Source organism: Hippocampus comes, unplaced genomic scaffold (assembly GCF_001891065.2).
Source record: "Hippocampus comes isolate QL1 unplaced genomic scaffold, H_comes_QL1_v1.1 scaffold68, whole genome shotgun sequence".
NCBI lineage: Eukaryota > Metazoa > Chordata > Actinopteri > Syngnathiformes > Syngnathidae > Hippocampus > Hippocampus comes.
Genome location: NW_017805625.1, coordinates 6,667,445 through 6,682,215, shown reverse-complemented (window position 1 = coordinate 6,682,215; position 14,771 = coordinate 6,667,445). Strand labels below are relative to the sequence as shown.

Below are 14,771 nucleotides of genomic sequence, written 5' to 3'. Positions count from 1 at the left end.
TCAGAGAAATGAACTTGATGATCTCAGGGGGGGTGGGGAGAGGATCGCCATTGCTTGCTCCTGACAATCAAAATTAGATTGGCCAGCGCTGTGTCAACACAAGACTCAGTTAAGGCATGACATGGGGAGGGAGGGAGGGAGGGATGAAGGGATGGAGGGAGAAATGGAGGGAGGGCAAGCCGCCCAAGCCGCCCCCACCTCTGTGGGTGCTTGAGAGATGTGCCATGTGAACTATGGAGACCCCACAGTGCCTTTCACTGACTGATCAGGCCTCAAAGAAGTCCACAAGGCCTTTTTTTAATGGCCGCCACTGTAACTGACCACGTTCTATATTTTGGCAACGCATTTCATTTAAAGCCCAAATGATGAATTGTTCAGGCTGCGATGTGCAAGGGCTATGAAGGAGGGACATTATTTGTGATGAATGGAGCATTGCTTCTTTCAGGCCCTCTTACCTAATAGGGACAAACCTCATAATCAATTAATTAATCATAACCTTTAGTTCGCCCTGAATCTCATTGTGGACAGTTCTATGGGAACAGTTTGGAGGACCCCCTTTTTGTTAGGGTTTGCATTGGACAAAGCATTCAATTCAATTCCATTTTTTTCTGAAACGTCATAAATTAGAATGCAAGGTAAAACCCATATCGTGCAAGCTTTTATAAGTCAAACTTAACAACAAAACATTTCTCCAACAGCTGGTATGCACACATAAAGCCATCTCTGATTAAAATTATCTTTTGGCCTATGTAATTGTCATTGCCTCTTACATTTTTGTATTTGCACAAACGGTGACACCACAGTCGTGCTAGTTGCTGACAGAAGATGCAGATTTCCGTGAGTTGGTCAAATATTAAATGAGTTAATAAATAGTATAGCTAAATATTATTATGAGCAAAAAAATTGTTTCGGCTGCTTTAAAATGAACAAATGTCATTGTTTTGCTGAACCAATTACATTTTTGAAGACAAAAAACAATGACCTCATTAAAAATGGTTGGACGATTCCTTATTGTGATGATGAAACACAATTTAGACATAATGTCCATCCATTTTCTGAGTCGCTTATCCTCACAAGGGTCGCGGGGTGTGCTGGAGCCTATCCCAGCTGTCATCAGGCAGTAAGCGGGGGGGACACCCTGAACCGGTTGCCAGCCAGCCGCAGGGCACACAGTGACGAACGACCAACCGCGCTCACACTCATACCTCGGGACAATTTAGAGTCCTCCCACGCGTGCTTTTGGAATGTGGGAGGAAACTGGAGTACCCGGAGAAAACCCACGCAGGCACGGGGAGAGCATGCAAACTCCACACAGGAAGGCCGCAGCCTGAATCAAACCCTGCACTTCTGCACTGTGAGGCGGAAGCAGTCACCCACCGTGCTGCTGTACCAAAAAATATGGATCACTAGACACATTGGATCCAATTTATTATTTAAGGAATGACTTTTTTGGTGTCAATACAAAAATATATTTTTGAATAAATCTGTTGCTTTAAATAACAGCAACACGGGTTGGTTGATTGAAAAACATCAATTAATAAGATAAGCTGCTTCAGGCCTCAACTTTTCCTGCTACACTGCCACTTGATTTTATTGTCATGTTAGATTCTTCTGTCCAGTCCCGCGCGTGTGATCTTTGTTGAACGGTTCCTCTCTGTCGACACACAGCAGTTGGCGAGCCAGACAAAAAGGTGTGACTGATGACTGTCCAGCAATTGACGCTATTCACTGCTTGCCCCCAATTCACCTTCTTTCTCAACTTTATGGCTAATTGCTATGAAGCTCCTCCCAAATGCTCCCAGCCCCCCATCAGCTTTTCTTGAGGGCTTTGTGGCATGTTCGATATTCCCGTTGGACTGTATCGTTTCACAAGGGCCTTTCTTAGCATCCTTTTATTGAATGAGCTCGGGGTCAGAGTTCATGATGATGGCGGACGTGAGGCTTTTACGTGCACCGTTGGACCCTTAACACGTCACATCCAACTTGTACGACTCAACTTTATGTGGCAGAAAAACAATAAAAGCATCAATCAATGTCCTCCCTTGTCCATTTAGGGCGGCTCTGAGCGATGATCTGCGCGGCACGTTGATGAACTCGAGAGGCAGGGGACTGTGAATGTTTGTTTATGTCGAGTAAGGATTTGTCAAAAGGTTTATGTCATTGCTGGCATCGGTCTCTCTGAGCTTGTACTGGGTGGTCTTTGTCCGTTTGCATCCGTAAAGGGCTTCGCTCTCACTCTCATTTGTCCCCTCTTGATTCTCTAAATTAGGTTGATGAGAGGCCCTCCTATCAGGTGGCATATTAATTGGGTCAGGCTGGATCTTATATGAAATCCAAATAATGGCAACTCCAATCTCAACACTGAACCTTTGTCCTCTGAACACTCTCTTTCAGCAATTAGCCTCACGCTGGATGCGTCGCTTGCCACCTCCGCTGACCGCTACCCTTTTCACGGGTGCACCGCGCCACCAGTCGCCCACATTAGCGTGTGCGTGGGACACGGAACTGCAGTGGCGACAGAGTGGGGGGTCGGGGTGGAGGCGGTGGGAGGTGGAGGGGAGGGGGGGAGTTGGTGGGGGTCACACATCTTCAGTCTATTTCAGAGTTTGCCTCTGAAAATGAAAATAAGAGGTAAAAGGATGTAAGTAAGCTTGTTCTTGCACAAAAAGTCTGACTCAACAGATAATAGAATGCAATGAAAATCACCGTTCAAGCAGAGCGAGTCACAAGCATTATTGCTTGTTCATCAAACAATGAATATGATTGCAAAATGAAAATTAAAACAGTATGCAATTTGCAGATTTTCATTTATTTTAATTGAGAAATTGTTTTTTCCTGCTATAAATAGCTTGAATGTTCTGAGTCAAAAATGAACGTCGTGATTTACAGATCGGGATATCTATTGTAAAAAAGATACTATATGCTACTCTTAAATGGATTTGGTTTGCTTCCCCACATTTCTTTTTAGCTTATACAAAGTTCTTGTTTCTTTGTATATGTAAGGGCGAGTTGCTCATGTGATACTTGATACCACCAATATCCTTTCTGATCCGATACAGTACTGAGTAAAATGTCAAAAGAAGGTTACCTTTAAATAAAACCAACATACATGTGCTCACCCATATCTTTGATGATCTCGCCCTGGTTTGGGGATGTCAGTTTTCCACTTAACAATGGAAACTGAGAAACGGACAACACAAGCAACACTGACCCTATCATTTGGAATTGGACACCCTAACAAAAATGGAGGACAACATTCCCCCTATATTTCTCACTATGATACAGTTAAGCCACTGTAAAGAGACCCATTTTATTTGAGGAGACTAAGAAATGGAGTGCCGCAACAAAGGTAAATAACACGTCACCGTCCAGAGCTAAAGCTACAAACACGAAAACACGTGTGTTTATTTTTCATGTACAATTTCCAACACTTGTTGATTGGAGCGAAATCATATCAAGGAGCAAACCACCAATCTCATAAGCTAAATAAATGATTTATTGTACAAAAGAAAAAATGATAATAAACAACAAAGGCAAACGTAACAATTGAACAGTTATTCATATGCACAACCATTAAACTACAATGTTGGGGTGATTTATTTAAAACTACACAAAGAATGAAAAACATTAGAAGCGGCGAACCTGTCCAAAACATCATAAATGTCAACATTTGGGTTGTTATTTACATAGAGGCTTTTTACTCTCATATATTTCTATGAAACCACTCGCACACATACCAGTATACAAAGACTACATTTCAAAATGGCTTGAGCAATAGTCAGGCCATGGCGGGCACAGCTAATTTCCATCTTCTGAGCACACATGAGCATCAGTCATTCTGTCAATAAGTCCATCCCAGCCTGAGAGTACGGGGACCCTGTGGTTTTTCTTCTACTCTTTTTGGGGGCCATGAGGGTTCATTTACACATTTTAATCCTTTTTTTTTTTTTTTAAAAAGCTAGCTTTTTTTTTTTTTTTTTTTTTTTTTTTTTTTTTTTTTTTTTTTTTTTAGAATGCTAAAGTGAGGTAGACAGACTTTGTAATTAATTTTAATAAATATAGACAATTGACCAGTTGAATCTTTTCCAACCACTGCCCCTAACAGCATTTTCCTCCCTTTGAAAAGTTCTAGCATAATTCCTGCGATAACAACACAAGTTACAGCACACAACATGTCATCCTCTACTTTGGCTAACGATCCCTGGATACTCCTCCCATTCTTACATGGGCGCTTTCCCTTAAAACATACACAAAGGCAAATCAGACTCTAAAGTCTCGCTAACTTTGTAGTAAAGTAGGTGGGCGGGCCATTTGCAGTTAAAGCATTCTGTATTCGTCGATGCAGACTTTTATTACACATATGACTTGTCACCCAAGGTTTGGAAAGGAGGCCTTTCAGGCCGCTGGCACGGGACAGGACGTCCGGGGTTCCAGAATGGATTGAATGTATGTGTGGAGTGGACAGGCCCCCCGCTTCAGACAAAAGCCAGGACGAGTGTGACGAGTGATAACCTTGCTAGTTTCTCCGCATGGTTGGGTTCCTCGGCAGAAGCTTGACTATCGTTTCTTTGAGGCTACGCCGTCCAAGCTAGCTTGTGCTTGGTCAAAACACAAAATAACACTTTACCTCCTCATGCCATAGTGCAAAATTTATTGTTGGTAAGGTAGAGTGCCCCTCCAAAAAAAGGTTTTCATATGCCTTTTTTCATTTTAATATACACATATATCATTTATATATAATAATGTCAGAAGGCTCTTCCTTTTTCCAACAGCATAGTGCTTTCGTTTACAACAAATGGATATCTCTGCTAAGACATCCAGGAGACAAAGACACACTTTGAGCATACTGTACTAATCTCTACTGTATTCAAGCACTAACAATAGCAATTCTTCACGATGAGAATGAACTGGGAAAGGGGGGGTGGGGGCAAAATGCAGTTTTCTAAATGGCGGTTAGTGGCATGATCTACATTGTCTTTTGCCTAGTCTGCTATGAGTGTTTCGGAGTTGGGTTCCTTTTGATTTGAACGAGGCTTCTTCATGGTCAGTGAAGCAGCTTGATGACATGCGCTCACGTATTAGAATTACTCGGACATTTTTGTTGACGTACATCAGGTCAGGATTTACGAATGCTCGGCTTCCCGATGTACAGATGAGTCTCAAATGATTCATACCTTCGCCAAATGTTGACTTAAAGTGCAACGTTAGTAATTGAACGGTTATCGTTTAGCGTCGACAATATCACGGATGCAAATAATTTAAAGGAAACTTCGAAAATTCATAATATAAACTCATTCGTTTTTTTTTGTTTTTTTTTTGTCTTGTGTCATTTGCAGCTAAACGACAAACATTCCTCAAATACAAATCCACTTCAACTCAAGAATGACCAGCATATGAATCATTTTGGCCTTAGCTGTACATCTGAAGTCGCGGCTCGAGCTGAACTAGTCATACTTTCCATTCACGCTGTTGCTTTTTTTACAAGACTCCAAATAAAATACATCAAAGCAGCAGTGAAAAGGGTTTGTAGATATGCAAGAATGTCGCACTAAGGTGTTATAGATTAAGGGTTTGGTTTTGGATCTCCTCAAAACATTACATCTCTAGACATCTGTAAACAACATTGAACCGGATATCTCGTTAACTGTGGATTCCGGTTGAAATGTTTGCCCCCGTTTTTTTGTCGATCACTCATGAGGAAGAGTGTTTGTGAACTAAAATGTCTTTAAATTTCAGACTGAAAATATTTGAGTCTCCTGCCATCTCCATCCACCAAAAAGGACATTTCACAAAGATGCCATTAAAAACACAACAACAGAAATCAACAACAGAAATGTTTGTCTCATTCTCTGAAGCCGCACCACATGTTCACTTAATGTACTATATTTCCATGACTCAGTTCCCCCCCCCTTTTTTTTTTTGATTCCTATTTCACACAGAACTTTCTACAAGTTAGAATCATTTGAATTTCAGGAAATGGAACCCCTTGTGTTTTCATTTTCTTTCTATTTTTTTTTTTTTTTTTTTTTTAATCTGGTGGCGAGGAATGGGTTCTGTTGCCAGGGGAGAGCTCCATTCGCATTCAGGGTGGTTTGAGGGAATGGTGAACGTGCACAAGCGTGTGTCATCCCCCGCAGCCTAAGAGCAGCCACATCGATCCACCACCATCCCAGGAATCTTGCCGTGGATAATCTGCTGCTTATCGTTGAAGTATAGCATGTTAATGGGCGACATCTTGGTGGGAGTGCAGCAGGGCCCTGCCGAGCCGCGGGGATTGGCGTGCTGCACCAGGTGAGTGTGCGGGTATTTCTGCATAAACATATACTCGCACTGGCCCGAACAATAGTTGGCTTTGTAGCGCTTGGGTGCGATGATCCAGTCCCAGCCGAAGGCCTCGAAATCCACTGTCAGAGGGTAGCGGCAGCAACGGGACTCGGTGGAGTGCTCGTCGCAGTCCAGGCCCAGGTTTCTTCGAGAGCGTTTGGTCGTCTCCAGAACCTTCACTTCCAGGAACGGCTGCTGGAAACAGGGGGAGGGGTGAGAGAAAGAGGTGGTTATAAAGTGAGCACTTGAGTGTTTGATTCTAAAAGACTTGACGGTTGTTTGTGGGAAAAAAACCTTTAAACAACAAATTCATCCATCCATCTATTTTCTGATCCGCTTTATCCTCACAAAGGACGTGGGGCTGCTGGAGCCTATCCCAGCCATCTTCGGGCAGTAGGCGGGGGACACCCTGAACCGGTTGCCAGCTAATCGCAGGGCACACAGAAACGAACAACCATCCGTGCTCACACTCACATGAGGAACAATTTTGAGTGTTCAATCAGCCTGCCATGCATGTTTTTGGAATGTGGGAGGAAACCAGAGTACCCGGAGAAAACCCACGCAGGCACGGGGAGAACATGCAAACTCCACACAGGGAGGCCGGAGCTGAAATTGAAATTGCACTGTGAGTCCGACGCCCTCAACAATGAATCATTAAAGGTATTTATATTTGAGTGCTTGTAAACGGCCGGTTGTTCAACTTTTTAACATGTTGTTTGTATTTCAGCAATATCTGCTTTCAATTTTTATACATAGCGAAACGTACAGCACAGAAACTCTTCTTTGGTCTGCCGTTCGTGATTCGATTGACATGAAATTAATTGGTGTTCGGTGTGAGCTGTATTAGTTACGGTGGATATAAAAAGTCTACACACCCCTTTTAAGTGCCAGGTTTTTGCGATGTTAACAAATGAGACCAAGATAAATCAGATTTTTGGAAAAAAACGGATTACACCTTCCACTGGGAAATCACATTTTGTCTTCAATGTACAATAATTACCAAGTGGACACTTCATTAGGTACACAAAGTGACAGGTGTTTTTTTTTTAAATATCTAATTTGACTGCTTATTTGGAAGTAAAATCACTCGTGACAGTGACTTTTCTGCAAAGCCTGCCTCTTCCCTCGGTGATTCCAGCTGGACTACAATAAAGTTGACGTGACGCATGAAGAAGAAGATATAAACTGAAAGGCCAATGGGGTGAAACCACGTTTGGCCTTTAGGTCCTTGTTGTTGAAATAAAAGCCCCAGAGGAAGATGGAAACGTGTTTTCTTTGCTTCTTTGATCTTGCCTTTGTTTTGGATCTTTTGCTTTTTTTTTTTTTTAGTTCAAGAATAATAACGGACACTGCTGTGTACTGTACTACGAAAATATTGCTTTATTGGCCAAGACACCAGAGGTGACCTCTAAGATGTGACCCAAACAAGCACTTGGCAAATATTTGGTGGAGCTGATTCTTTATTGTGAACACCATGTCGTCTCTCATTCAAGGACTAAAGATTTTAAATTGTAAAAACTACTTTTATTAAACAAGACTCTTCTGTTTACTCTCAATTGCAGGCCTTATTTAACATAACGATTATAACGATTATCATTCATTTATTTGTTCAATGCGAATTTAATTCTCAGTGTTTACATAACGTTCTACATCAGATTTTTCTGGCCACTTGGGGGCAGTAAGGACAAGTTATAATCATGACAGTCATTGCTTATACACATACTGTACTCATAAAGGAATAAGAATACTGTACAAGATGACGCCAACAAGTTATACTTCATAAGTACACAATCATTTATTTTTGTACTTTGTGGGTTTTTTTTTTTGTAGCAGGTCTCTTGGGTCAACATCAGTGGTAGCGTTTGACATTAATACTTCAATTTTTGTCATATCATTTAGTGTCTTTTAATATTCCTCATTATGATTTAATGTGTTGTCATGAACGTTTTGAGTGAATTTCATACATAAATTACCTGTTTCTACTTCCTGATGCTATCCCATTTTGATGGGTGTTACCAAATGTTTTGTTCCTCTCTAAATGTCTGTATTATTTTCACAATATATCCATCTAAACTTCCCAGCCACTGGGGAACAGTGCACCCCCAGGGGAGGGCACTGCCCCCCAGCGGCTGGGTTGGTAGCGTTTGACATTAATACTTCAATTTTTGTCATATAATTTAGTGTCTTTTCATATTCCTCATTATGATTTAATGTGTTTTCACGAACGTTTTGAGTGAAGTTCATACATAAATTACATGTTTCTACTTCCTGATGCTATCCCATTTTGATGGGTGTTACCAAATGTTTTGTTCCTCTCTAAATGTCTGTATTATTTTCACACTACATCTATCTAAACTTCCCAGGATCGAATAGGTCCTGAGAGATTTATGTGCTAATTTCAAAAACATGACAATTTCAAAATATGACATCATCATCAATGTTTGCACTGACATGGTGTTGTTATGCCTGTTTGTATTAAATTGAGAGTTGAGCATGTCCCTGGGACAGGTCTGAGGGTCCTTACCAGCCCCTCCTCCCCAGGTCGCAGCGAGGTAACGGCCAGGTCATTGCCGCTCTCATCAAAGGCGTTGATGTCGATTCCCCAGTTGGTGTGGGGCTGTTTGAACCAGTTCTGCAACACGTGCTTGAAGTCAATACTTTGCCAATGTCCCACTCTGGAGTTGAGCTCGATCTTCAGCGAACGAATGCGGATGTGGCGGCTGCCCTGCTCCGTTACGGGCTTGAGCCGGAGGATCTGCAGGTAAACGGTGGAGGTCTGCTGCAGAGGACGCAGATACACCCACAGCTGGGCCTTCAGAACCTTGGTGAACATGAGTTTGGGGCTGAACTTGAAGAAGCAGCAGCTGGGTTTCCCGTTCACCTGCACCAGTGGCTCCGCTGTGAGAAAGAGCACAATCATCAATATATGAAAAACGCTATCATTAAGTATAAATACTTGTGTGAAAAAGAATTTAATCTGTGGATGCCTAGGCCACCACCCCATCACCTCACTCCACTTTGCACACCACTGTCAATTGGGTTTTCATTGATCTCGATGGAAAAAAAACACAAAATTAATTACCTTTTATTATTTTACATCCTGAGAAGAAAACCCCCCATTACGTATCACATGTTGTTTCGGTTTAGGGTATTCTTACCTAACTAATATTGGCTCCAATTTAATGCTGACAAAACATGTTCCCATAGAGTGCATAGAGAAAGTCTACACACCCCTATTCAAATGCCAGGCTTTTGTGATCCAAAAAGGGACCAAAAAAAACAAAAAATTTCAAGCATTTCAAAACATTTTCCATCATTAATGTGACATATAACCCGTGCTACTCAAATGAATTAAAAAAATGTCATTTGGGCAAATAATAATGAACAACTGAGATAATGTGGTTGTACAAGTGTGCACACCCTCTTACCACTGGGAACATGGCTCTGTTCAGAATCAACACATTCAGACTCATGTTAAATGGGCACACACCTGTCACCATTGATTGAACTTATTACCCTGACACCTATTCACACCACTTGCAGGGGCACTACTTAGTGGGCTGATGCTAACTTTATGACAGTAACAATATCGGAGGAGGCTTTCCCATCATGCTTTGTTGCCGATACGAGTACTGTAACACTTGTGATGTTGTTTAATGTTATTTGGAAGGTGCCAAGAAGGTTATTTTAGGGTATTTTGATATCATTGCAAAATGACAGGTCCAGTGGTTAGCGCGTCGACCTCACAGTGCGGAGGTCGTGGCTTCGATCCCGGCTCCGACCTTCCTGTGTGGAGTTTGCATGTTCTCCTCGGGCCTGCGTGGGTTTTCTCCGGGTACTCCGGTTTCCTCCCACATTCCAAAAACATGCAAGGCAGGCTGATTGAACACTCTAAATTGTCCCTAGGTGTGATTGTGGGCGCGGATGGTTGTTCGTCACTGTGTGCCGCTGGCAACCGGTTCAGGGTGTCATCGGCCTACTGCCCGAAGACAGCTGGGATAGGCTCCAGCACGCCCCACGACCATTATGAGGATAAAGCGGTTCAGAAAATTGATGGATGGATGAATGCCAAATGACATTGCTTTTTCTGAGTTGGCTCTTTAAATTATTAAAATATGTTAATAATAAGCAACTTATGTTTCTGGTATTCTCTTTTTTCCACATGACGAATTATTTACCGTAGTTCCAATGCTGCTGTCCACCCAAGACATCCCAACTCCACACGAGTTGCTTTTAATACAATACTGTGACAGTAACATCACTGTGACTTCTTACACTTGCCACTCTCAGTGTGCTCACACGCCAACAGTTGTGTCAACACGGTCCCCCGCTCGGTGTGTCATCTCACGCCATAGTTTGCATTTAATCAATGGCAAGTCTTTGCGCAATGCATGTCAGGACTGCCGAAGCCCCGATGCATTTGCAACAAAATCAACATTTCTGATTGAATTATTGGATAACTTTTATTTTGCATAACGCGGGCTCTCACTTGCGCTCACATTTTATAGTCGCTCATATATTCAGGCAAAGCGATGCAAACGGTCTACCTTTTGGTTACGATCAACCGAGTCGGGTTACAATTGTGACTATATGAGGGCTGCAAAAACAAATTTGCATATTAAAACAGGAATCTGTGACGGAGGCTAGTGTCCAGATGGTAACCTTAGATTCCCCTGGGTCAGTTATAATGAAATGGTCTACCCCGATATTACAACGAGCAAAATTACTTTTTTTTTTCCCCTCCCTACTCCAGCAGCTCAGCCTAGTAGCAAATCTACTTTGGCCTCGGATTAAGGTGCACGTCAAAGAACGAGGTGTCGTCTGAAATAGGCGAGATTTATTCCTGTCATGATCCCCTCGTGTTTTCCGCAATTGGCACCACATGTCAAATGTGCACAGCAGTTCATTTACATAGAGCTCCATCTGATATAATGACACCCATCCATTGCATTCATACATTCATTTCCATGTAAAGTGTTCATTTATTAACGGAAATTTATTCCGCATCCATCAGGCATAATAATGTGCTAACAGTACAATAGAATATGTTATCTGTCCATTTGGGCCGAAGCATATTTGACACTAATACCAGACGTAAGTGAATAAACTGTCACATACTGTCATTTGTTTAGCAAATGGACTGTTGTCAGAAAAAGAAAAGATAAAATGGGCATGGACTTGTCAATCATTGCTCAATCGGAGGTTGCTCGGGCAACCTGCAAACGCTTCCTGGGTCAAAAGGTTATTTGGCACCTCAGCCTAGTTAAGAAATGGGATCAGGGGTCAAAACTGTCAGCCTCTTTACATCTCAGGGGTGCTGGGGAGGGGTGACACCTAATAGCCAGATTGAGTTTGAAGGTCAAGGTCGACCCTATGGCAATGCTAATACGTCCTTTCTTCGCAACACGCCTTTTCAATGCAGAAACATTGGAAATCGGCGGTGCACAAGTGAGCCCAATAGGACTCCCATTTGTTTTTGTTTTGATTAGGGTGGAAACCAAAAGTACAAAACTGTCATCGACTAACCATTGGAGAACACTTAAAAAAAAAAATGACACTCAATAAGAGTCATAATTAAATTATGGCCACTCATTGAGGGATATGAACTCACTGAATTACGGATGGACTGTCCATTAGAAGAGTTGAATAAGGGCCAAGCTGGGGGACAAACGTAATCCTTCAGCCTGTATGTCCAGGCCGAGTCATTAGTGGGTGGAAATAATACAGTGTCTCACGCTGGGCAAACAATATGTTCCTTTTCGGTGGGTCACTGAGGTCACCGTAATTAACGTGTTTGCTCATCAGCACAGCGCTGCGAATGAATGATTCCAGGGTTTGCTTGGGGTTTACTTAACGATGACGAGTTGTTGTTTTGGATCGATGAAGGCGGCAACAGTTTGCTTTTGTTCAAAGCAAACAAGGCGCCTAACACCGCAAAGGCGTGATTGCTGTTTCTTGAGTTATTCTCCTGGAGGAGTAACCCGAGAAGCACAAGTCAATTAGTTGGGACCTTTATTAAACACACATGCCCAACATATGAGCAATGTCACGTCAAACAATGACTTCATTGATGAATTCAATTTGTGCCTTTATAGATCCTGTAAGTGCTCTGGTAGGAGGAGGAGGAGAAGGAGGAGGAGGCGGAGGAGGAGGAGGAGGAGGAAAGCCTGCAGCTTTATTACGCAGCAGATTTTGGCAGAGTGTTTCATTTGGGGAAAGGCGGTAAGTTTTGCTTGTAAAGCACAAAAAAAAAAAACAAACAGTGGGAGACCTGAAGGCCTTAAAGCTTTGCTCCTGATGCCACTGCAAATTGAAGCTCATCAAGGTTTCATTTCCCAAATTGAATTCTAGACTTTTTACATTTTACTTTGATTTAAAACGAACATAGTATAATGTGGGATCCATTTTTGCATTCAGCACCACTCAAGGAAACACTTCACGAAAAGCAAATCAACTAATAAAACCTATTAAAAAAAAATTGGGTTGGTTTTGCGATTCTTGGATGTGACTAAGCCATTTCGGAGCCCGAAAATGCAAACATTTCAAAACAGGTATCACAGCTGCACTATTATGGTCTCGGTGTGAAAAGGGAAAACCGGTTTTCGTGTTCAATGTACAAGGTATGCCAGACAAGTTCCAGGATTGGTGTCACAAACCCAAACACCAAGCTACAATTCTTGCCCTTCAACCAAAACATCGACAAATACATTCTGCTGCATCTGCGTCGTTCAGTGCACGAGAAGACGATTGGGCAGGACAACTCGTGGCTACTTCACCATGACAACGTGCCTGATCACAATGTACTGTACAGTTCCTGGTCGAGAAGACAGCATCACTCAACCGGTCTGGCTCAGTGTAATTTTTCCCCCAATTTCCCAAGCTCGCTAAGATCAGCAAGTCGACGTCTGTTTTGAAGATGCGAACGACATCAAGATGGCCGTGATGACGGCGTGTAGAGGAAGAATCCTTCTAGGGGTGCATGAAAAAAAAAACTCCTATCAAAATGATGAGCACTTTCATACATTTATTTGTAAAACTATACATGCCTATCAAGCAGGTGTCTGCATTTATTTTTGTAAAAGGGCCAAATGCCGAACGGCAAGCTAAAATGACAACCTCAGCTTTGTTCTATATTATTTTTAAAGGATTGAGAAAAAGCACAGTGTCTTGTGTGAATAAAATGCTTTGCATGTAGTAACGACATTATTATTTTTAAACAAAATTATAAGCAGTCATTCAAATTAGATCAGTCTAAGTCGAAAAAAACTGTAGCACTGCTTCCGCTTTACATAATGTTAAAACGTCAAGAAGAGTATTAACAGATGCCGTGTTTTTCCAAAGGAAATAGCCTTGTTTGCCTTTCCTGCCCATGTTTCATTACAACAGCAGCTTATTTCCCCGTGGTATAATTGCAAAATACGCAGCGCATGAATTTTACTGCCGAAGCGCAGCAGGCCTGCAGGTAAGCCTATCAAGCATCTGCTTGACTCCCAGGGTACCTGTGACGCACAGTTAGCCGGCGGCCTTCTATACGTGCAAGTAACAGTAGACGTATAGAATATAAGGGCTTTATTCACCGAGCAGTCCGATTTAATATGAGACGCGGGGCATTTTAAAAGTTTTAAATAATCACATGGAGTAACGTTGTGGTAGAGTTCAGCTAGTGAACCGTTAAAAACATTTGGCTAAGGGATGTTACGCTGTAGCTATACAATAAAAATGGCTACGAGGGCTGACTCGAAAGGTTCAATTGTATTTCATAGTTTTGTGACATTCTTCCCTTCTTTTCCTTTTGTAACGCTAAAGAAGGCAACTTCTGGAACGGCACTATTGCAGAGATAAGGATCCGGCCCATTACTGGGTTGGATGAGGTGAGCATCAGGAAGCATAGTTTCCGGATAAAGCAATGGCTTCCTAAAACAGCGATTTTGGGTTTGGGCCCACATTTGTAACTTGATTCAGGAAGTAAAATGAGTTTTACTATTCCAGCTGTTCTACTCACAATGGCAGCTGTGAATATTTGTATACACGAAGCCATCCAGGTGAAAGTACACACAGCAAAATGGTCATCTATTGTTAAGGTCCAAATGGAGAGAACATCACGGTATAAATCTTGATAGGAGTTGAATTTGCATATATATATCTATATTTTCTTTCCTTAATGGGAAATGCAAATGTGCCATTTTGTGGCGAGTGTGTGTTCGGCAGCCGTCATGCTGAATAAATGTGACTCTAGGGTATCCCCACGCACCTCGGCATATTAATCATCGTGACACGTTCACGACCCTTCTAATAAGACAGGGCCATGGTGTACCCCCCCTCCACCCCCCCGAAAAAAAAACATCCCATCCCACCACAGCCCCACTCCCTCTTTGTCTCTCGGCCAGTCCCGTGGGACGGGAGAAGGTGGTGGGGGAGGCCGGGCTTGAGCCATGAGTGGAGGTGGT

General features: G+C 42.3%; 1 protein-coding gene across 4 annotated transcripts in view; it reads right to left on the bottom strand.

The window, feature by feature from the left end:
* Positions 1-3,475: 3,475 nt before the first annotated feature.
* gdf11 (growth differentiation factor 11) overlaps positions 3,476-14,771 on the bottom strand; it is a 30,046-nt gene continuing 18,750 nt past the window's right edge. For 2 of the 4 annotated variants that reach the window (XM_019881003.1, XM_019881005.1), the window contains 2 exons: positions 8,849-9,222; positions 3,476-6,519 (listed from right to left, as the gene is read on the bottom strand). In XM_019881003.1, the coding sequence (XP_019736562.1) occupies positions 6,139-6,519; positions 8,849-9,222 (755 nt within the window). In that variant the 3' untranslated portion in view covers positions 3,476-6,138. The remainder of the gene's footprint in view (positions 6,520-8,848; positions 9,223-14,771) is intronic. The other 2 variants (XM_019881004.1, XM_019881007.1) reach the window with 1 other exon arrangement.